The sequence below is a fragment of the Nomascus leucogenys genome, chromosome 15, assembly GCF_006542625.1.
Source record: "Nomascus leucogenys isolate Asia chromosome 15, Asia_NLE_v1, whole genome shotgun sequence".
Classification (NCBI taxonomy): Eukaryota; Metazoa; Chordata; class Mammalia; order Primates; family Hylobatidae; genus Nomascus; species Nomascus leucogenys.
Window position 1 is genome coordinate 78,459,295 of NC_044395.1, and position 23,406 is coordinate 78,482,700.

General features: G+C 51.2%; 2 protein-coding genes across 4 annotated transcripts in view; one reads left to right on the forward strand and one right to left on the reverse strand.

Annotated features, from left to right (window-relative positions):
• The window catches only part of USH1C (USH1 protein network component harmonin), a 50,449-nt gene extending 37,347 nt beyond the window's left edge, over positions 1-13,102 (reverse strand). For both annotated transcript variants that reach the window (XM_030829531.1, XM_030829532.1), the window contains exons 1-3: positions 12,964-13,102; positions 1,951-2,018; positions 97-240 (exon numbers count right to left, since the gene is read on the reverse strand). In XM_030829531.1, the coding sequence (XP_030685391.1) occupies positions 97-240; positions 1,951-2,018; positions 12,964-12,999 (248 nt within the window). In that variant the 5' untranslated portion in view covers positions 13,000-13,102. The remainder of the gene's footprint in view (positions 1-96; positions 241-1,950; positions 2,019-12,963) is intronic.
• Positions 13,103-15,690: 2,588 nt separating this feature from the next.
• Positions 15,691-23,406, forward strand: part of OTOG (otogelin) — a 98,897-nt gene continuing 91,181 nt past the window's right edge. Inside the window, exons 1-6 of one of the 2 annotated variants that reach the window (XM_030829331.1) lie at positions 15,691-15,784; positions 16,244-16,304; positions 16,469-16,529; positions 20,292-20,367; positions 21,584-21,676; positions 21,818-21,972. In XM_030829331.1, the coding sequence (XP_030685191.1) occupies positions 15,691-15,784; positions 16,244-16,304; positions 16,469-16,529; positions 20,292-20,367; positions 21,584-21,676; positions 21,818-21,972 (540 nt within the window). Of the gene's footprint in view, positions 15,855-16,243; positions 16,305-16,441; positions 16,530-20,291; positions 20,368-21,583; positions 21,677-21,817; positions 21,973-23,406 lie in introns of both variants that reach the window. The other variant, XM_030829330.1, reaches the window with a different exon arrangement.

Genomic DNA, 23,406 nt, shown 5'->3' on the forward strand with positions numbered 1-23,406 from the left:
GGAGAGGTCGGTGACAGTGCAGCTTGGCTGCCAGCACTGCCCCGCCCAGGGTGACCTGTCCACCCCCTGCCTCCAGCCTGGTGGCTTCCTCTGCACCTGGAGCGCCGGGGGGTCAGCTGATCATATTCCACCTGGTGCTTCAGTGGGATCAGTGGCCGAATGGCATCAAACAGAGGCAGACGGCTGGGTTCATTGATGACCAGCTTCAGGTCTCCCACGAGCACGGCCACGTCCATGGTCCTGTGGAGATGCCGGGAATGCCTGGAGCCTCACCCCTGGCCATGACCTCAGGGACACAGGGATTCCAAGAGGAAGCCATTTCAGCCACTGGGCCCAGGCTTAGGAATGGAGGAGACCACTCCTGAAAAGCCCAGAGCCCTTCACACCGGGCCAGTGCCTGAGAAGACTTTGTTCTCCCATATAGATATCCCCGGGAAGCCAGTCTACTAGGGATTGTTGACCCATTTTGCAGATGAGATGAAGCCAGGATTTCAAACAGCACTGCCTGTCTCTGACGTTGGGATCTTTCCAGAGGGGAAAGCTCTGTGTGAGATGCTGACGACTCCTCACACACTCATCATCTCCACTCGTATCTGCTGCTAAGCTCTGTCAATTTCACCTCACCACAGTTCACGTGCCTCCTCCCTCATGCTGTTCAGACCTTCAACTCCAGCTGCCTGCCCATGTACTCACTGTCACGTCATCTTTTCTCAGTGTAAGGCACTCCCTGGCTTAAAACCCTTTGATGGCTCCTTACTGCCCAGAGGACAAAGTCCACTCTTCTCGGCAGGTTCAAGGCCCTCCGTGACCTGTCCCCATGGAGCTTCTCCAGCCTTGTGGCTATTTATGATCTCCGTGTCCTCCCAAGTCCTACTCCCCCAGATTACTTATCCCCATTCACACCCTTGCTTTCATGCCTCCACACTTTGGCTGATGCTGATCCCTCATTCTGGAATGCCCTTCCCTGATATGCCACCTACCAAAATCTTTTTCTTTTATTATTATTTTTTTGAGACAGGGTCTTGCTGTCTTGTCCAGGCTGGAGTGCAGTGATGCAATCATGGCTCACTGCAGCCTTGACCTCCTGGGTTCAGGTGATCTTCCCACCTCAGCCTCCTAAGTAGCTGGGACTACAGGCACACGCCACCATACCTGGCTAATTTTTGTATTTTTTTGTAGAGATGGGATTTCACCATGTTGCCCAGGCTGGTCTCTAACTCTTGGGCTCAAGCAATCCTCCTGCCTCAGCTTCCCAAAATTCTGGGATTACAGGCATGAGCCACCATGCCTGGCCCCAAATCTTTCTTATCCTTCAAAGCCTTGCTCAAGCCTTCCTGGTCCTTCCTCTTCCCTCGCAGTTGGAAAGGAAAACTCCTTTCTTCACATTTCTGCTTTTACCTCTACTTAGCAGTTATTTGATGTAACTTATATTAGAGTTCTTTGTGCTTGCAGTGTATGTTCATCTCCCCTCACCAGACCACAAGTTACTCAAGGAAAGAAAGTGGATCTAATTCATTTCCAGATTCTGCACGGTGCCCAGCAGTGGCAGGAGCTTATAAAGTATACAAAATGAATCAAAAAGCAAGTGGGTGATCAGAGACATCTGATGCAAGGGCTGTGGCCAGCTGGCATTTCTTGTTCTGTCCCAACAATCATGCTCTATTGAATCTATCTGGCTACTAGACAGCCTCCTCCATCAGACTGTGAGCAACCTGAGAACAGAGACCAATCTGTCTGGCTCACAACTATACCCCAGCCCCTAGTACAAAGCCAAGTACAAAGTACTTGTGTAAATAGTTGCTGAAATGAGTGAATGGTATGTCCATTTGATTTCCAGGAGCAGTGAGCATCCACCCTCTGAGCTCCTTTGTCTCAGAACAACCCATCCCAGGGCTCCCTGAAGACAAAGGAACCCGAGTGGTCCACAAGAACTGGACCCAGCACACTTACTGGTGGTACATTCGCAGCACATCATAGAGATAGTCCTTCTCTGCATCATTTTCAATCAGAAAATCCACCTGGAAAATCCAATAGCAGAATCACAGCTCCAGGCTCAGCACCCCCCATAGCAGACCCCAGGGAGGAGATGTCATCCCCAAGGGCCTCCCCAGCAGCTTTTCAGGGCTGGAGTTGTGAGGAGAGAAGAGAAGCCACAGGCCAGTCTGCCCCTCTGACCCCAATGCATCAGACCTATGCAGACCACCCCAACGTGGCCACAGGAGTACTGCTGCCCCTCCAGATGTGGCCAGGCACCCCTCATCCTCAGGTGGGGCAATATGTGCACACACGGGGATGCACACACATATGTACATATGTGAATCCCCATGTGACAGCGACACGCTGCCATGGCAGTGCTGCTGCTCACCCCCATGGCTGTGTCATCCATGGCCAGAAGAAGCCCACCGTCTTACCTGATGGTGGCTGTAGTGCCGGATAAATGCTTTCAGGAAGGATTTGGGCCACTCTCTCAGATAGCACATGCCACTCGCCAGAAGCCTCTTACCACCGAATTCTTCTGTAACATCAGTGCCAGGGGACCTTCACTCTGTCTTGTCCTGACCTTAGCTGGGTTGCCCTGAGTTCTGTCCACTAGTCAGTTTCATGGCCACTCCTTCCCCCTCCCCAGGCCCCTGCACAAGCCCCGCAGGGGGAGAGTCAGGTTACATCATTTCAATTTTGTTGACGTCAATGGCTGGGACTCTAAGGTCGGGTTCAGGAGTTGTGTCATTAGCACCTCAATCCCAGTGGGAGGCCCTGAATTCCACTCCCTGAGTTACCTCAGTGTGAATCTCTACACTGTATCTTTGGGTCTCTCTTCAGCCCAAGAACGGGTAACAGAGCAAGGTGGAAGCTTGAGGGGTCACTGGGTCCCTCTCTCCTCCAGCCTCCCGGCCCAGGGCCTCAGCCCTTCATAGAGAGGCCGCGGCTGGAAGCTGCATGTTCTCCACTGACTGGTCCTCAGAAGAGGGCCAGAGCAGCGTTACCTCTTTCTGTGGGTATCCCAAGCGTTCTGGAAGATCGGGGCAGTCTGTCTGTCCCACCACAGAGGGGACATGCTGGGCCCAGCCCTTGCGATTTCTGGCCTGAGCAGGGGGTACAGAATGCAGACTTCTGGCTTGGATCTGGCAGTACCTCCTTCCCTATAAAATCAGACTGAGCATTTCATTAAAGGTGAGAATAACTTGGGAGGCTTGACTCATAGCTTGGGCTTTAGTTGCTACAGAAGTTCAGCCCACCTGCTCCAAAAGGGCACCCTTGCTTTCTCCCTACCTCAGTGCAAGGAGTTCCCAGCTAGGGCTGGGTGCGGTGGCTCATGCCACTTTGGGAGGCCAAGGTGGGCAGATCACCTGAGATCAAGAGTTTGAGACCAGCCTGGCTAACATGGCAAAACCCTGTCTCTATTAAAATACAAAAATTAGCTGGGCATGGTGGTGTGCCCCTGTAATCCCACCTACTTAGGAGGCTGAGGCAGGAGAATCACTTGAACTCTGGAGGCAGAGGTTGCAGTGAGCCAAGATTGCACCACTGCACTCTAGGCTGGGTGACAGAGTGAGACTCCATCTCAAAAAAAAAAAAAAAAAAAAAAGGAGCTCCCAGATGACAGGAGATGGAAGCATCTGCTTGAGTGGGTGGTACTAAATCTTAGGGTGGGAGGCTGGCCTCTTGTATCCACCACCTCTGAAAGCTCATCTCTCTACATAGCCTGGATTCTCTCACCCACTCTGCTCAGGCCTGTGGGGCGGGGTGCCTCCCTGAGACAGGCCTGGGCTGCCCACACTGGGCTGTGATGGAGGAGTATGAACTCTCCTAGCAGCAGGGGCGAGAAATATCTTTATAAATTAGATATGTCACTTGCTTGCTCAGTAGTTTCTTGTACCCCAAACCAAACTGAAATCCAAACTCCTTACTTTGACTTATAAAAGCCCAATCTCCTCTCCCACCAGTCTTCCTGGCTACAAAGGCCTCCTTTCAGTTCTTCCCACAGCCCGAATGCTCTCCAGCCTCAGGGCCTTGGCGTATGCTTGTTCCCTCTGCTTGGATTGCTTCCCCCACTTCCCTGCCTGGCTGCCTCCTTTCCAGAGAGGTCTTCCCCACTCACCTACCCAGATAGAACCCACTCCTGCACCCCGGAGATGTTTCAATTCCTTCACAGATCAATTACAATTTGTAATTTAAGGTTTGTTTTCTCTGTGAATTGTTTTCTCTGTCTCCTTCGCTGGACAGAAAAATCCCATGAGGGGAAAGATGAGGTCTATTTTGTTCTAAATTCCTCATGCCTAACACATAGTAAGCACTCAATAAAGAAGTATTGAATGAATGTATCTGCCTGCCTCCTGGTATGCCCACATGGTTCAGGTGGGAGGGAGGTAACCATGGGAACAGAAGGGGAAGGGAAATGATGTTGCCTCCGTAATGCCCCATGCGGTGGCACCAGGAGCTTTTCATGGGCTTTATTCCATTTGTTTATCACATTGGGGCCAATATTCTCACATCATGTTGCAGCTGAGGAAACTGAGGATCAGAGAGGTTAAGTCAACTCACCCAGTGTCCCACACCTGATAAGCAGAGCTAGGATGTGAACCCAAGTCTGACTCCAAAGCCCATGTTCTTTCTGCTACGCCACGATGACCATTGATTGTGACTCAGGCCTGGCAGGGGAAAATAACTCCCAAGGTCCCTTTAGGCCAAAATTTCAAGAACTCCTTTCTTATCTCTAAGCCCCATCTGTCTCCTCTGCACTGTTAAGAAAACACTTTTGGCTTGGTCTATAATGAGTGAGAAAATGGGACATCTTTTGAATGACTCTTTGAACCCAAGTGTTCTACTTTCTAAGGGGAGCATAAAAATCACGTCTGCTTTGGCTGGAGAGAGGACACCCTGACCAAAGACTTCTAACCTAGTTATAACCCTGGGTGGTGACACAAGAAAGAAGATGGAAGAGGGAATCTCTTATTGACTGAGGCCTTAGGACTGAAGTTCTCTCTTATCCCTCTTTGCAGAAATGTATCCTGCTGTAACATTAGATTTCAGTAGTGAGGAACTGTCCTCCTTAGACCATGTTTATTGTGCATTAGGTGGGAAATTGAGGTAGAAGAGTAAGGTAACTTGCAATGTTAGAGTCTAGGGTTCTGTTTTTCTCCCTTCCCTGGGCCAAGCACAGATCACTTGGAGATGGTCTTGGTGGAAAGGAGCCTGTCCCTGCAGGTCCCGGGCTCCTGGCCCTTGTCAGCAGCCCTCCAGCACTGACCACTGCTCCCAGAGGTCTCATCCTACCTGTCTCCTGAGACAGCTGCAGAGCTCAGCTCTTCAGCCTCATGTCCACCCACTGTCACCGGTTAGGTCACTCAAACCCTGTCCTCAGTTCTGCCCTTGCTCCCTTCACCACATCCCAAGTGGGACTCAGCTGCAGCGGAACAGATCCTTCCCCTGACACACTGGAATCTCCTTGTCCTTACTCGGAACATTCCATGCACCGCCATGTCTGACTTGCCCATTTAAACAATTCTCTACAGACCATAACAGCTAACAGGGAAAATAGATCTGGTTTATGAAGAATGGTCTTTAAATATCAATCTAGGTGATAAATCATCAAAAACTTGAAAACTGGTTACACAGGAAATCCTGCAAAGGGAGGGATCATTCTCCACCCAGAAATATCTCAGAAAGACTCAGATAGAACAGCAGTGCTTTGTTCTCTGACCACACCTGAGTGAAAACACACACTCACACCTCACTCTTCAGGCATTAAAAGGTACCAGGAAAGAAAGCTGAGAAAGATGGAAGTTTCTCTAAAGCCTGAACATGCAGTAACAATACCACCATCACTTGAATTACTTTTTCTTTGTAGTCTTCCCTGTGGTCCAAATCAAATTACTTTTCCAATATTAAAAAATTATATAGTGTCCTCTCTTCTGGAATTCTGCCTAGCATTAGCCCGAGGATCAGTTTTGGGGAGCCCCTGCTCTAGGGTGCTTTGTACCATTCTCCCAGTACCCTGTGCTCAGGTACATACGAAGCAGTAGGTCTCCCATACTCCTTTACTCCCTTCCTTCCATGTTCTTCGTTTCCCTGTGGAACCCAGAACCATTTCATGCACACAGGTGCAGGGTGCCCAGTAGCATCTGTTGATGAAATGTGAACTCTATTTGCTCTAGTCTAGAGCCTTCTTTCTGACCTGTTGGCCCAGGCCTGGGTCACCACCTGTCCATTGGTCCTCAGCACGTATATTCTGGGTCTGCCTCCTCTTAGTTCACTTCCAATTCATCACAAGAAAGTAGGTCCCAGCGACTCCATCTATCCACAATGGACGGCTTCCCTCCTCTCATCTGAACCCTGCCTTCATTTCAGATGAGGCCCAAGTCCCCTCTTCTAGAGTCCAGAGCCTCCTCACCTGCCTCCCAGCCCGAGGCTCTTCCTGTCTGGCTCACTTATCCCAGCCAGCCTCTCTCTACTGACTGTCCACTGCCTGAGGAACTTTATGTGTATTATCTTTAATCTCCTAACAACCCTCCGAGGTGAACCTTACCATCCCCATTTTACAGATGAGGAAATAGAGGCTCAGAGAAGCGACAGAACTGAGACCCCAACCTACGCCTACTGGCTCCAAAACCTCTGCTTTTTTTCAAACCACCACGTGGTATCCACTTACCAAATATAACTCCTTTGTTATGCAGTTGTCCATTACACATTTATTGAACACCTACTGTGGGAAAGACACCAGTCTTCTTTCTCTGACTAGATTTAGAAAGCCTTTCCTTTAATCAGATCCTTCTTAATATCGAGTACAGAAGCCCTAAAGGAGCTCACCATCTACAAACAGCTGTTGGGGATCTCTGTTATCATCCCTGCTCCCCCCACCTCTGCCGCCAGCCCTGCCTAGATGGGCATTCGCTGACTGGTGTTCCTCCGGCACTGCGCTATCGGTCTGTATGGGAGGAGGGCACAGGGAGCATCTCCACCCTCACAATCTTCAGGCTCCTTGTCTACGGTATTGGAGGCAAAAGCTGGGTTTGGCCATGTGGTACCCTCCAGTCTCATCCCCCAGTATTCCCCCATATGGACTGGCCCTTCAGGATAGCTGCACGGGGGAACCATGGGACATTTAACTCAGGCAAATTCAACTTTAGGTGTGCACCCAGCCAAACAGGGAGAAAGAGAGCCAGAACATATTAAATAATGTATGTTGTTCCACTTGATGAAGTCTCTTTGGGCTGTTGTGGGGATTAAATGAGTGAGTATATGTAAAGCACGTATGACAATGCCTGGGACATTTCAAGGTCTCCAAAATGTGTGCTAGATCTTTTCCTTTCATGCCTCCAGCCTTCTCCACCCTGCCCTTTGTCCAGGGGGCTTTGCCTGGGCTCCCCTCCCCTCTGGCTTTCTGCTCTGTTCAGCCATCGGGAGGCACAAGCAGGAGACGAGAGGCATGGGGAGACAGGAATTGAGGCTCTTAGTCCCTGGGGGCTGGCTGCTGGGCCACAGTTAGGCAGGTTCCTCCACCCAAGGCTGCAGCTGCTGTCTGGGCCTCTCTACAGCCCTGCTTCTCACCTGTTCTGGTAACCTTCCCTGTACTGGCCCCTTCAGGGGTGCTGGCCTCCTGCATCTGGCCCCAGGGCGCAGCTTGTCGGGTCATTTAATCCTGCCCTTTTCTGCAGAACCTCTTCATAAAGCTTTCTTGGCTTCCCCCTTGGACGAGCCACCTGCTCCCTGCAGCCACCCTGGTTAGCCATTAGCAGTGGCGGTACCAGCAGTATTTCTTCTCTGTGGACTCCTCCTCTACCTTTAAGACTCACTTCAAATGTTGCCTCTTCTTGGTCAAGTCTTTCCTTAGGCTCCCCCACAAAGCTGACCACATCTTTCTCTGTGCACACAACAGCACTTTGTCCCCAACTCTGCCATGGGACTCACCAAGCTGTGCTGAACTTTCTCCCTTTACCCTCCTGTCTCCCCACAAGCCTGTGTGTGGCCCAGACACAGGCCTGGGTTGTGAGTGTGGTGGTGGAGCCAAAGAACCCCTTCCCCAACTGGGTCTGCACCTCTCTGTGCCTCAGTTTAGTTATCTGTAAAATGGGGACAAACATCTCTTTTTAAAATGGGATTTAATCACTATGAGAGATTAATCATTGTTTTTTAGTATTAATTTAATGAGTTAATAATTATGAAGAGTTTAGAACAGTGCCTGGCAAGTAGTCAGTCCTGTATTTGGTACATAAAACTAAGTGAGAATAAGTAGACATAAATCCTATATCCACAGCAGCGGGCAGCGAGTGGCCCTCTGTAGATGTTAGTGGGATGAATAGATCCAGCTACACTTCTTCCCAGGCCTTCAGAGTGTGCATCCCAATGGTACCAGGCTTTATTTGACTCTTGTTTTCTTATCATCCATCTTTTCTTTTCTTTTCTTTACTTTTCTTTTCTTTTTCTGTTGCTTTCTTTCTTTCTTGTCTAGGGTTCGTTCTTTCTTTCTCTCTCTCTCTCTCTCTTTTGTTTCCTTTTCTGTTACTTTCTTTTTCTTTCTTTTTTTTTTTTTTTTTGAGACCAGGTCTCACTCTGTTATCCAAGCTGGAGTGCAGTGGTGTGACCACAGCTCACTGCAGCTTCAACCTCCAGGCTCAATTGATTCTCCTGCCTCAGCCCCTCAAGTAGCTGGAACTACTGGTGCACACCTGGCTAATTTTTGTATTTTTTGTAGAGATGGGGTCTCGCTATGTTGTCCAGGCTGGTCTCAAACTCCTAGGCTCAAGTGATCCTCCCACCTCAGCCTCCCAAAATGCTGGGATTTCAGGTGTGAGCCGCCACACCTGACTTCTTTTCTTTTTCTGGAACCACTTTATTGAGGTATGCCTGACAGTAAAATGCTGTATATATTTAGTGTATACAACCTGATGAGTTTGGGGATAAGCGTGCACGTGTGAAAGCATCACCACCATCAAGGATATAGACACTGCCCTTCATCTTTTCAGAGGCTCTTGACATGTCAACTGGTTTGTAGTATTTCACCCCGTGCCTGGCACAGCAATCATGCCCTGCTTCTCGTTGTTCTCCTTCCTCACTTGCTGCTCCTTCTTCTCCAAAAGTTGAGGTGCCCCAGGCTCTGTCCTGGGTCTCCTCTCCATCTGCACTGTCTCTCTGAGTGACCTCATTCGTCTCACTTACACCCCCAAGGACCTACCCAGGCTTATCTCCAGGCCAGACCTACAGCCTTCTCAGTCACCTCTCCACCTGAAGGTCTAGCAGGCATCTCAAACTTACAGCATTCAAAGTGGAATGCTAGGTTTCCACCACTTCCTGCTCTGTCCCCACCAACCCCCTCTGTCTCCCCAAAATGTGGATTCACGCTTGATGCCTCTCTTTCTACACTCACAGCCAATCCATCAGCAAAGCCTATCAGTTCTTCCTTTAACATGTATCCTGAATCCAACCCATTCTCACCCAAGTCTGAGCCCCCTGCCTCTGGCCTGGGCTCCTGCAGGAGCCTCCTGACTGAGGTCCCCCTTCTACTCTTGGGCCCCTCAGTGGATTCTCTACAGAGCAGCCAAAACAATTCCTGCCCCTCAGTGGATTCTCTGGAGAGCATCCAGAGCAATTCGTTTTAAATGTAAATCATTCACACTTACAAGAAAATCCCAACCTGACCATGGCCTACCAGGCCCCTACCACCCCTCTGACCCATTTCTCACCATTCTCCACTCACGATTCTTCTGGGACACGCTGTCCTACTTGCTGTTCCATACAGGCAGGCATGTGCTTGCCTCAGGGCCTTCACACTTGTGGCTTCCACTTTGAGGAATGCTCTTCTACCTGTATCCCCATGGCTCAACTCCTCACTTCTTCTAGGTCCCTGCTCAGACATCACCTCTTCAGAGAGGCCTTCCTGACTGCCCACCTTGTTACTTACTATCTCTCTCTCCCCATCTTAGTTTATTTTTTCATAGAATTTATCACTCCCTGACATTATACGATACTTTGGTCGATTTCCTTTTAACGATCCGTCTTCCCCACTAGAATGTAGTGTCTAAGAGAGCAAGGGCTTTATTTTGTTTTTCGATGCTTAGAGTACTGCCTGGCATATATTAAGAGCTCAGTCAATATTTATTGCCTATGTGAATGAGTGAATGATTAGCAAATTCCTAGAGAGTGGTGGCTCTTTCTGATCTTATTCATCCCACCCGGTTGTCAGATGCCTGGCCTCAGGCAGAGTACACAGCTATGCTCATAAATGCATGATTGCTGAAGAAGCAATAAATACTTTTAAGCAAATGAGTAACCAAGTTCCTGCCAGGTGCTGGTGCTGCGAACAGAGGAGCAGTCTCCCTTTGAAAGCTGGTTCTCTGAGGGAGAAAACAGTCTCTGACCAAGCCCTGCTCCCCCAAATCCTGGCCCAAGGTTGCTACTAGTTACTGGAAGGGCACGCAAGTGCTCCTGGCGGCCTTGGGGTAACTTCACAAATCAAAAGGAGTCGATGCCTGGAGGCTGTTGGCTCACACTAGACACTGCAGGTATCAGCTGGAAACAGTGTGGTTACTGTGGGCCCGGGGCAGCCAGTACTTTAACTGCTAGTTAGTCTTGACTGTCCTGTGAGGTAAGTACTACAAACTCCATCTCACAGCTGAAGAAACTAAAACTCAGGGAGACTGGGTGGCTTGGCCGAGGTCTCCCTGACAGTGACAGGGCTAAGATTTGGTCCCACTTCTGCTAACTCCAGATAATAAACAACAGTGGACATTTGTTGAGGGCTCCCTAAATATCAGGGTCTATTTAAGCTCCCCACACACATGTAGGTCTCATTCAGCATTCATGATAACCTTATTAGTTAAATATTGTTATCTCTTTTCACAAATAAGAGCACTGAGGCACAGAGAGATTAAGTAACTTGCTCCAGGTCACACAGCACTTTCTATTATAACACACTACCTTAAATATTGCCTCCAACAACTAAGGATTTAGACCACAAACTATTTCCTCCAAAACACTAGGGAAGGGACCCCTACAAAGCAAACAACAGCAAGCTGTAAATTTCTCCCAGCATGTCTGTGTGCCTCCTCTCTATCCTCTGCTGCTTCATCCTCTCTCCCCAGTTCCTGGATGATCCCCAATCTGGGAGGGGAAGGCTGTGGCTGTCTCCAAGGTAGCAGGGCACAAAGTCCAGACTGGGCCTTGCCCAGCACATGGCGCCTGCCCTGCCTGCACACAGGGATATTAATAAGTAATGACTGTTGTGATGAGGAAGAGTAGGGCAGAGGAAACGTGGAGGTCTGAGGCCCTTTGGAGCTTGTGGGACCTGGCAAAGAAGAACAGGGCAAACCCAGGGTCTGCATCAGACACCAGGGACCCTCAGATGATTCTCACAAAAGAGACAGAGTAGGTACCCCACAGAGTGAAGGCAGAAGACCTGATGTTATTTCAGGCCAGGGGCAGGAAAGTGAAATTCAACCCTGAGTCTTGGGTTGGGGGACGGAAGGTTGAGCTCCTTCAAACTGGGTTGCCTGAAATCTACCCTCACAAAATGTCTTTAGCGGCTGAAATTTCTTCCGACATGTCTCTTTGCAACAGGATGTACCAGTGAATTCTGTCTCAAGCTCCCCTTGGTATTCACCAGCCCCTAAATTCCTACTGAACTTCCAGCTATCACCTACCCCTGGGAGCAGGACCAGGGATGCCCAAGACCTTGTTTTCAGGAGGCTTCTGCCAGTTTCAGCTCTCCCTTTGTGCCCCTACAAAACCTTGGCCCCAACACGCAGCACCCAGACACGGGTAATTACCAGGGTAGGGTCTGCCTCCCACCTACACCACCAGCAATTTGAGGGCACAGACTGGGTATGGCTGAGAGGATGCTCAAAACATGCTTATTAAATGAATAATTGACCCCGGGCCCTTGGCCCCAAGCCCCTGTGGCCCCTACACTGGCTGGCTCCTTGGGTCCCTATGGGCCTCTTTATGGGAAGGAAGGAGTTAAGCATCGTGACCTGCCCTACCTGAGCTCAGCCCTCAGACCAGGAAGAGGTTTGGCTTGGTCTAAACACTGCCCCTGGGGTCTTTGGGAGAGCCTTGGGTCACACAGTTATTAATAGTTACCTGCCCCTCAGGGTGGGCCTGTGGGGAGCTCCAGATACCCCTGGCTTCATCCCCAGACTCAGAGGCATCCTAAGGCCTGGTGGGGAGGTCAGCTGGATCTCTTTGATGGCCCTCTCTGGTCTCAGGGCCTCAGCAGATTCTGCATAGCTTTGTGAATCGTTCTGAAAATGCCCTGTGTGAAACCCGGGGGCTTCCAGAGATGGTACTTGAGGATCCCAGACCACCAGTGAGGCCCCTCACTGGGACACACCAGGATGGACCCGGCTCTGCCTGAAGGATCTGTCCGGCCAGAGCCCAGCTCCCACGCCCTCAGTACCTCCTCCCTTCCTCCCCACCGCACCCGGGTCAGCACCAGCTCCTCAGCTACTTCTCAGGCCCCAAGAAACGCCCTTAGGCAGGCAGAGCTGAAATGCTTCTAACTCATGTTCTGAGGTCAAAAGGCAGAAACTAGAGAGACGTCTAGTTTCCCTTATCCCAACCCTCACCTCTCAGATACTGCCCCAGACTCTCTCCACATGCCTCAACAGCCCTGAGCTGGGGGCACTAGGAAGGAGAGGGACTTGCCCACAAAGGGGGCACCTCAGAAAAGCGGCCAAGACTGGAAGGAATTCAAACCCCAGAGACGTCCCCGCCCCTGGAAGGCAAAGGGAGAAAGATTGGCAGAAGATCGATCCGTTTAGCAGTCCCTGAGCCCGGAGTCCCCGCGTTCCCTCCCTCACTTTATTGGGGATCCCTGCTGCCAGCCAAAAGACCCTCGGGTGTCCCAGCCCACCCAGAGCCATCAGGTGGGGCCGGAAAAGGGAGGGGCAGTGCCGGGGTGTCCACCTCCTACCCACCCCGCCCAGGACTTCGGAGTCTCAGAAGCCTGGGGCGCCCCTCAGCTCTGACCTTATGCCGGAATTCTCGGGCCACTTTTCGGTCCATGGCTGGGCCAGGTCCAGCTGCGTCGTTGCACGACCCGTTTCTTCGGGTACCCGGCTGCCAGGAGCTGGAAGGAGCTGCGACCGCGACCCGGCCAGCCGCGCTCGGAGCTGGGGGCGGGGCCTGAGCGCGGAGGGGCGGGGCCAGGCCTCTGTGGGGCGGGGCCGCTGCGAGGCTGGAGTAGCCGGTGCTGAATCGTTGCCTCCTACTGAAGCCTGGGAGCAAATGGGCCCCAGTGTGCTTATGGGCCTGAGGTGGCAGTAGCTGGGCTTCAAGCTGGTATTTCTCTTGAAATGGTACCTGAACACATGCATTTGAGGAAGAAGATCGTGGAGACGTAGGGAGGAGGTTTGGGACTTTTTTGTGGGGACCGGAATAGAGAGATCCGGAAACTAGTCACACGGGTGGGCAGGGGGCGGGGCAATCTAGTCCGTTTTCTCTGGATGCCCTTGTCGAGGTTCATGACCCTCCTGGACTGTCAGCTGTTGCTACGCCCTCACCTTCAGCGTACCTTCTGTCCTGGCTTCCTCCTGCACTTTTCCACCAGGGAGAAATCAATCCTTGTTCTGTGAATTCCTTGGGGGCAGGGCTGGGTTTTACTGTGGGCCGCAGGGGTCTGAACCAGTGTGTGTGTGAGTGGCCCCCTCAACTGATTTCCCCTCCCACCTTCCCTAACACCTCCACATCCATCAAAACAAAACAAAACAAAACCCAAACCCAACACACTCACATATCCTGGCAGTGATATTTTGATCTATGGCTGACCTTCACCCAGGGCCCAGACCCTCTGGTTCATTTAATTCAATTTGGTCAACATTTGCTTAACTCCTAGGTCTAGTGCTGGGTGCAAAGACAATGATGAACCAGGCCTGGAAAGGAACGAAAGGAAAGAGGGGCTAGGAGAGGGGTGATAAAAACGTGTAAATCAGAGGCTAAGTATGGGGCTTGTGCCTGAACTTAACCCAGGGAGGCACCTGAGCCCTTTGCGCCCTGTCAAGGGCAGGGGCACGGGCAAGGAGATGGACAGCAGCTTACATCAGGTAACCACTTACAATTATAACTTTGGGGCACCTAAACACCCCTTCGCATCCCTCTCCCCAATAGCTGAAGTTTTACAAGCACTCTATTTTTGTTTGGGCTAAATTATTGCCTAGTTTAAGATGTAAATCCCTCTTGGAGAAGAACCTTAAAATATGATCTGTTTTCTCACCTTAGTATTAACTATTAAGTCAGTGATAAAATGGAAAGACTTGTGGGATTTTTGAATGGTCCAGAAAAGGCCACACAAAATGCATTCCCCTCTGACTTACTTCATTGATTCTCTACATTGGAAAAGAATGTCATATGGCTGTTTATTTTGTATTTAGAATCCTGGCAGAGGTGAGTGAATGTCCTTACCCAGGGGAATGCTGTTCACCTGCCACCCCAATCCTTATTTTACATTGGCCATTATGCCCACAGACTCCCTCCACCTTAAAATTCCCACTGCTTTGTTTGGAGAATAGCATTGAGACCTGGTTCTCCTCTCTCATGAATTTTTGTTTCAAGCTTCCTTGGAGACAATCAGCCTTTGCCTGTTCCTTAACCAGTGTTCCTTAAGGCTCCATCCTTAGCTCTTTCCTCTTCATCTTCCTATCTGTGCCCCCAGCTTCCTCCTGTGTGAAGATAGCTATGTTTGCTTTATTTACCACTATAGGCCTAGAACAGTGCATGGCATGGAATCAATGCCAAACAAATTTGTTGAGTGAATGAATGAAGGAATGCATCTCAAATCTCTTCCCTTGCCTAGGAGTCTACTGGGGCCAATACCACCACGACCACCACCGCCACCACCATCATCATCCTATGTAAGGCCTGGCATCTAGTTGGTGTTCCCTAAGTGATGACGAAGTGAATGATGTACAGATTCCCCAGGTGCGCAGTCCCATGTTTTCACCATTTTAAAATTCTTCCTGGGCAGACAGTGGACCTCATTCACATATATAAAGTTGTTTTGTCAAAGTTTGGCCTTGATGGTGGCAATAACATAGGAGTATGAAACACTTTTATTATTCAGTCGTCATTTCCTGAGCTAGGGCAGGAGCTGGTGCTGGGCATTCTGAGGACTAAGGCATGATCCATTCCCTAGAGGTGCTCAAAACTGGTTATAGGATATGGATGTGGAGACCCAGATGGAAGCTGAGGTGGGGCATGGTGGGAACATAGGTTAGGACTCTGCAGGCTCTGCTATTGACCACTGACCCCTGAGTGGCATGTCCCAGGGCCTCAGCATGGCCCTCTGTAAAAGGAGAGGATAGGACCAGACTCATACCCGCATCTTGGGTCTCTGGTATTGGGCTTCCAGGACCCAGGTAAGAGGAGGTGGAGGTTGCATAGGCTGCCGCTATGCTTCCCTAGAAAATTTAGGGCTGAGTAATCTGAATCCAGCCTCCCGTGGGGAGGAGTGGCCACAGGCCAAGAAGAGCAGAGGCTGGGCTATGGACAGGCGCCTAAATTATGGTAATAAGCTGGGTACTCCTGTCACTCTAGTTCGGGGAGGAGCTGAGAGCCTGGGAGGAGGGGCTGAGGGAGCTCTGGGGCATGAGAGCAAGAGGGACCTCGGCTGCAGAGTGGAGGTGTGACCCTGCCTTAGCCTGGGGAGGCAACTCGGGAGGCTGGCCCTGCGCTCAAGTCCTCCGGTCCCCTCGTGTCCCTATGGGAGTCCCGGCGTCCGTGCTCTGCTGGCTGCTTTGTGTCTGGCTGCCCTGGGGTGAGCCAGCAGCCGAGTCCCTGCGGTTGCAGCACCTCGGTGAGAGGGTTGTGGACTCAGGGAGGTCAGGGGCTCGAGGAATGAGAAACGTTAAAGGAATGAGGAATGGCCGGCACAGGTTGGAGAGAGGGAGGAGAGAGAGGTTTGAGGCAGAGCAGAGGGACACCCAGGAGGAGCAGTCAGTGGAGGAGGGACGGCGAAGCCAACAGAGGCAGGCCTATGACCGCAGGGGAAAGAGTCCAAAGCTAGGCTGGGTGGAAGAGACCCGAGGTGGGGAACTAGAGAGAGCTGGGGGCCAAAGACTGAGAGGAAAGAGGGAGATCCTGGCTGGAGAAGGGTCATCAGGAACGGAGAGAAAGGATTTGAGAAGGCTGCAGGGAGGGAGAATGGGGGAATGCTCAGTGGCATGGGAGAGGCTTTCTAGCAGTGGGGGCCAGGTGGTGGGAGGCCCCAATAAAGAGAAGCACAATTTGAGTGGAGAATAATCCCCCTCCCCAGCTGCAGCACCTGCTCTGTGGGGCAGTGCAGAGCCGCAGCCAGAGCCAGCTGGGGAACCCAGGTGAGTAGGTGTGAGCTGTGGCGGCCCCACCCACAGCTCCCATCCGTATTTCTGGCATTGGTGACCCCAGGGCTTTAGCACTTAGGGTGGGATAGGCCAGGGGACTGCGGGGAGGCATAACCCATCGTAGCCCCCCATCCATGCCAGACTCGTTTTTCCTCCAGCAGCAGCCACCAGGAGGCGACCCTTGCCATGGGGGACACGGTTACAGTGGTGGGAGGCCAGGTAAGGGGGGTCTGGGGAGGGGGCTTCATTGAGCAGGAGCTCATGTCTATCTGGATCTGAGGCTGGCAGGGAGCTCTGTAAGTTACAGAAGGGGTCTCTGGAGTTGTTCAGAAGGGAACAAGCAGGTTCCTGGTATGTGTCTGAGGTGTGCAAGTTCATAAAACCCTTCTATTCTTTTTAATCTCCTGGGGGTCTGTAGTCCATTCTTTTTTTTTTTTTTTTTTTTTTTTGGAGAGGTGGGCACCAGGGCTCTTTCAGGAGAGAGCTGAGCTCTCCCTTCTGGCAGGTAAAAGTAGAAAGAGGAATGTTTAGAAGAATGGAGTTCTCTTTTCCCTGACTGGCCTGCGAAGGCCCTCAACCCTGTCAGAGGCCCCTCTCCATACTCTGAGCAGAGACTCAGGAATGCAGGCAAGACAAAAACTAGGCCACCTGGTGGAAGTTGCAAGGAAGGTTTGGTTGAGAAGCAGAGTCCTGAACTCTTATCCTTTGAGCCTTTTCTTTTCCTTTTTTTTTTGAGTTGGGGTCTTGCTCTGTGACACAGGCTGGAGTGCAGTGGCATAATCATAGTTCACTGCAGCCTCGACTTCCTGGGCTCAAGTGATCTTCCTGCCTCAGTTACCCGAGTAGCTAGGACTATAGGTGTGTGCCACCATGTCTGGTTGAATTTCAATTTTTTTGGTAGAGGCAGAGTCTCACTATGTTGCCCAGGCTGGTCTTGAACTCCTGGCCTCAAGTGATCCTTCTGTGTCAGCCTCCCAAAGTGCTGGGATTAGGCATGAACCACTGAGCCTGGCCTCTATCCTTTGAGTCTTGACCATTCCATTGTCCATCTTCCCAGGGTCCTCTGTGTTTGTGGAGAGGCGGCAGTTTTGTTTTCTCCCTTTGCCAAACTTCTTTGGTCTCTGGATCAGGTGACTCAGGTCTACTTTCTAATCCTGGCCCGCATTTGTCTCCCTCTTTCTATAACTACAGATGAACTATAAATTCCACCCACCTGCAGCTAGGTCCCCCAAAGCAGCTAAGCCTCAGCTCAAGTGCCCCAGCCCCAGCAGTCAGCTCTGGGGAGCCCCTGAGCCGGCAGGTTGGGGAGAATTGTTTATAACAGCAGTGAGTCCCAACTCCTGCCCTTTGGAAATAGACATGAAGACCCCAAGGTGGAGTGAGGGGGGATGGTGTGGGCATGCTTCTTCTCTGATATGGATTTCCTGAGTCTTTTACTTCTTCTTTGCCCACTCTTCCAGGCCCTAAGATTTAGGATCACAGTCAAATACTGTTTGAGTTGGAAGGTAATGGAGTCATTTTTTTGTAGGTAGGGAAATTGAGGTGGGTGGATGACTTGCGGGGGCCCCTGCAATGAGCAGGTGGAGCAAAGTCTCCTGGCAAAGCCAGGCCGTGCACACAGGACTTCAGGAATCCCCATGATTTAGTGGGGGAGATGACCCTTCTCCAAACACTTCATTTCCCTGTGGGTATCCTCCCGTGCTGGTTTCCGGGGTAGGCATCCCCCCTTTTCCTTGGGGAAGGGTTGTAAGTGAGTGGACCAGGCAACCCGGGGAGGTTTCTCACACTGCTCCTTAGAGCAACAAGGAATTAGAATGGCCTCCCTCTAAGGTGACAGGAGTTGGGGGGTGGGGGACTGAGGCCCATGTACCAGGGATACTTCAAGGGCTCCTGTTTGGAATGCCCTCTTCATGAAGTGGGGGTGGGCCCCAGACTAGTAGGTAACCAATCTTCATTTCAATGCTGTCCCACTTCTATGGAGCTCAACCATTTTCTAGAGAACTGTGGTAGACAGGGGTCCATGAACTTGGATGGGGGAAAATAAAACCACATTGTTATTTACAGAAACCTCAATCCAACTAAAATTCGCATCCCTTTCAATTATTATTATAGTCTACCAACCACAAGAGGATTTGCAGTGTTTTTGACTGTCACCAATAGACATCACAGATATTTTCCTACCACTTATAAATGTTTCTGTCTCAAGATATCATTTATGTTCATCACTACTTCAAAATTTTGGCAGTGATAAGGCCCACTGCTAGGTCTTTTATTTAATGAGTTATTAAAGAAGCACAAATATTACTAAATTACACATTTTTATAAAATATTTTCATAAAATGATATTGCGATATAAGTGATTTCCTTTGTAACCTTATCCTTTATTTTGTGTTTTTAAAAATATTATTCTGAGAAGGTATCCACATAGGGTCACTAGATTATCTAAGGGGTTTATGGCATAAAAGTGATTAACAGCATCTGATTGATTAGCCCCTGAAGACTAATCATTTGGACAGGATTTAAGGAATCCTTTAGAAAATTGCTTTGAGTCTTTGCATCGCGGATTGTCTCATCCTCATGACTCATTTATCTCCGAGGCCACATCTGAAGTGGGAGTGAAGAGTGAAGACACGAAGACTGAGTTTAATTACAGCTCTCTGGTGGCTACAGGGCGCGGGTTGTTTCCTGTGACCCTGCCCTCTCCTATTTCCTGTGGTCTCTGAGGGCCCCATAAGATAGATTATCACCTGGGTGGGAAACCTGACTCCTGGGGCTGGGTCTGGGTCGGCTGGGTAAGGATTGCTAGGGAGAACCCAGGAACCAGGGGCCAAAGTAGTCGAGGACACCAAAATCTGGCTAAGATGTTAGGAAGACCATGAAGATGAAAGGTGTGAGTGTCAGGACGAGGTGGCCAGGCTGTGCCTGCCAGGGCAGGGCCAAGAGCTGGGGTTGGCTCCAGGGACCAAGGGCCTGAATATTTCCTATGTTCAAGTCCTTTGCTGGATGACAACGAGGGAGGATGACATGTGAGGTAAATACCCACAGTGCGATTTGTGGTTTGTTGGCCCTATGAACAAGCACATAAGCTCCACGAGGGCAGGGACTCTGCCCTGTTCACTGCACCCAGCACAATGCTTGGACAGCGTTCTGGGGATGTTGTACAAATGAGGAGGCTGAACCTCTAAGGGAGGAGGAGCCAGCTGTGCCCAGGATGCCGGTACCAGGTGACATTAGACGTCTCGGACTGGAGTTCTGAGAGGGCCGGTGTCTAAGTCATCTAGTCCTGTGGTGACTGAACACCCCTGTTGTTAGACAGTCCTGATTTCAGGCAGTTTATGTCTGGAGAGACCATGCTGTGGGCGTTCTGTCTGGAAAATAGGGTTTCTTGGCCTGTCTCCTCCTTAGACCTGAGGTATCAGGGCAGGAGTCCTGACTGGGAGCTGAGTTGTGAGGACAGTGGGTGTTGATCTGTGGGCTGCTGGTTTCCCTGTTCTTGGAAAAGTCCCAAAGGAAGGTTGGGGTGGGGGTGGCTGTGGGGGTGAGATGTTCCCCTGACCTGGCGTGAGGGGCTGCCTTTTTTCCTTAGCTCTGCCTCATGCTCGTTATCCAGACAAGGGGACTGTGTGTAAGGCTGTGGAGGACACGAGGGTTTGATGGGAGAAAGGGAAGAAGAGGAGGCTGGCAGGTATTGGGCATGGAGGGGAGGGGGTGTGTTCCGGCCATGGGCCTCATGGTCTGCCACAGAGATGCCACTTGGGAAGGTAAGAGTTAGGCCTTTGCTCCTCTGAGCCCAGGGCAGGCCTAAACATTCTCCTCTGCCTCTCGAGGGGTCCAGGCGAGGAGGAGTGGCTGGGGCACTGAGGAGCAGGAGGTCCTCCCTCTAGGAGATGACCTAGGAGGGCTGTGGCCACCAGGAAGCCTGCCCGGGAACCCGTCCTGAGGTCAGCCCTTGATGTGTTCTCTTCCTTCTGTCTTCACAAGCAGACTGAAGCCCCAGACTCTGTGGCCATGTCTTCCTGGGAAAGGCGTCTCCATCGGGCCAAGTGTGCACCATCCTGTAAGTGGCACCTTCACTGTGGCCCATGGGTTGTGCGTGGGAGAGCCCTGGCAGAGGCCTGAAAGGGCAGAGGCAGGTGGGTCTTCCCTCAGGCCTCCATGACCCCTTTTTCCTGCTTGGCGTCTCCTTCCACCTGCCCCGGCCCCAGCCACCATGCCATTCTGCATTCTCCTCCCTGCCTGAGGAGAGCGTCCTTTCCAGACTCCTGTTCCTATGACCACGGCCCAGGACTCCCCCCTCACAGGCTGACTCCAGTGAGACTGTGCTGTTATTTAGTGGTCATTTCCCCCTCCATGGCTTCTGGTTTCCCCCTCCTGGTTCTGTGGCTTCTTTCTACTTTCTGTGGCACTGCCCTTCATCTTGTGTTTTCTGTAGCCCCCACTGCCTGTCCTGTGTCCATGGACCCCCTCACCTGTCCTAGGTCTGTGGTCTCTCCTCCCACCTGTCCTGTGTCTGTTCCTACCTCCCCCACCTGTCCCGTGTCCCTCACCTGTCCTGTGTCCCCCACCTGTCCTGTGTCCTTCACCTGTCCTGTGTCTCCCACCTGTCCTGTGTCCCTCACCTGTCCTGTATCCCTCACCTGTCCTGTGTCTCCCACCTGTCCTGTGTCTCCCACCTGTCCTGTGTCCCTCACCTGTCCTGTGTCCCTCACCTGCCTTATGTCCCTCACCTGTCCCATGTCCCTCACCTGTCCTGTGTCTCCCACCTGTCCTCTCACATTGTGGCTCCTTCCCTTGCCACCCTCTGCTCTGCTTTGTCTTCTCTTTGTCTACGGTTGTTCTTGCTACAGGCCTCTCCTCCATCGCCTCATTATCCCCGTGGCCTCTTCCCTGAGTGTGTGGAGCAGTGAGGAGGAGCAGTAGCTGCAGATCTCTGGGCAGTCCCCCTGCTCACCCCACATGCTCCCCATTCTCAGTTCCACCTGCCTTGCTTGCTAGCCAGGAACAGCTCTAGGAACTAAAGGCCCAGGTGGGGCTGGCCTGGGGGCCACTTGATGCACATCGAAGGCAGATGCCCTGCAACCCCACCCCACCTGCCTGCCAGGGAGGGGGCAGGGCTGTGGTCTGAGGCACCAACTTGTGCTAGCTGCTGAGGAATGTTGGGGCTGTGGCTGCCTATCATGGGGGTCTGGGTCCTGTGAAGCATGAGAGGGCTGCCTCCCTGGGTTCTGCCAGTCTCAGCTTGATGGGGCAATGACTCTGTGTCTCCCATGCAGACTTGTTCTCCTGCTTCAATGGAGGCGAGTGTGTGTACCCAGCCTTCTGTGACTGCAGACGCTTCAATGCCACTGGACCGCGCTGCCAGATGGGTGGGTCTGGGCTCCACCTCACCCCTGGGAAGGGACCTGGGTGCAGGGAAAGGGAGCAGCACTTCCAGGGCTGGAACCCACCAGCCTCTGGCTTGGTGCCCACTGTAGCTACACAGAGAGGTTCTCTTTTCTCTCCCTCAGTGTACAATGCTGGCCCTGAGAGGGACAGCATTTGCCGGGCATGGGGGCAGCACCACGTGGAGACATTTGATGGGCTCTACTACTACCTCTCAGGGAAGGGCAGCTACACGCTGGTGGGGCGCCATGAGCCCGAGGGACAGAGCTTCTCCATCCAGGTGAGGCCTCCCCTGCCTTGCCTGTCCAGGAATGCTTCTCTAGGCCCTGGAGGCTGCACTGACCTGGGCTCTACTTGTCATAGTTAAAGAGACTGGCACCTTCCTCCTTGCATCGCCCCCCAGCTCCCACCCAGGCAGTCTGCAGCTGGAAGGAGCTGGGGGCTCCACAGCTCTCCCTCACCCACTCACCCTGGCCATTCGTTCATTGAGCCACTCATTCATCAAGTATTCACTAAGTGCATACTGTACTCTTTTCTGGCATAAGGTCGGGTGGCGGGAGGCCCTGTAGACAACAACACAGATATAGTCTTTGTCCTCACAGAACTTATAGTCTAATGAAGAAGGACATCAAATCAGATGACTCATTTCAAGTGCAACTGAGTGCTATGGAGGAGAAATGCCAAATGCTAAACGAACATGTCCTGTAAACCTAACCTTGTTTATTGGGAAGGATGGTGACCTGGGAAAGCTTCCCAGAGAAAGTGACATTTAAGTTGAGATTTAAGGAATAAATTGGAGTTAGCCAAGTGAAGAGTAGGAGAGTGTGGGCAGACTTGAGAACATTCTGGGGAAAAAGATCATTGGGTGCTAAGAAAGAGAATAGGGCCTCAGAGAAATGATGAAGGTCCTGGATGACTCAGTTTAGAGTCACCTCCTCTAAGAAGCCATCCTGGATCTCCTGACCTTCAGAGCTGGCTGAAGAGCTCTTCACTGGGTAACTCAAAGTTCCACATTATGACCCTGTCATTGTATTTCTCTTACAAAGGTCTGGTTTTGGGCTGTGAGCTTCCTAGGCCAGGGACCATGTCTTTCTCTTTGACAGTGCCTGGATTGGTGCTCAGTAAATGTTTGTGAAATATAGGAACTCATGTGTGAAAGCCACTATCATGCAGGCCTGATTTTCATGCCTAGCCTGTGTGCTGAACTGGGAGTCACCTTCAGTCACAGCTCAATACCCCTCCACCTGGAGGAAAGTCTCTTTGGAGAACCAGCTCTGTTGGAGGGCACCTTGGTCAGTACTGAGTTAGGGTCAAGGGTTTGGGGGTGTGGGGATACCCCAGTGTTCGGTGTCTCCCCTCTGCTAGCCATTTGTGATCCTTCTGTCTCAGTCATGGACTGATGAGCCTGCTCTAGGGGCCATGCCCTGGATGGGAGGGGAACTGCAACCAATTTTCCTCTCTCTGCCTCAGCCTATCACATAGCAGAGATTTTCATGACCTATCATTTCATGATGGATATGTTACAGTTACTTAGACTAATGGATTGCCATACATTCGTGGGTTACAAAATCAACTTAACGAATCACAGCCATCATTATAAAATGAGACAAATAAATAGAAAATATTGTAAGAGTGTATTACACATGATAGAGATAAGTATTATTTTGTAAAATTTTTAGTTATATATATTTCTTATTGTAGGTCATGGTCACAA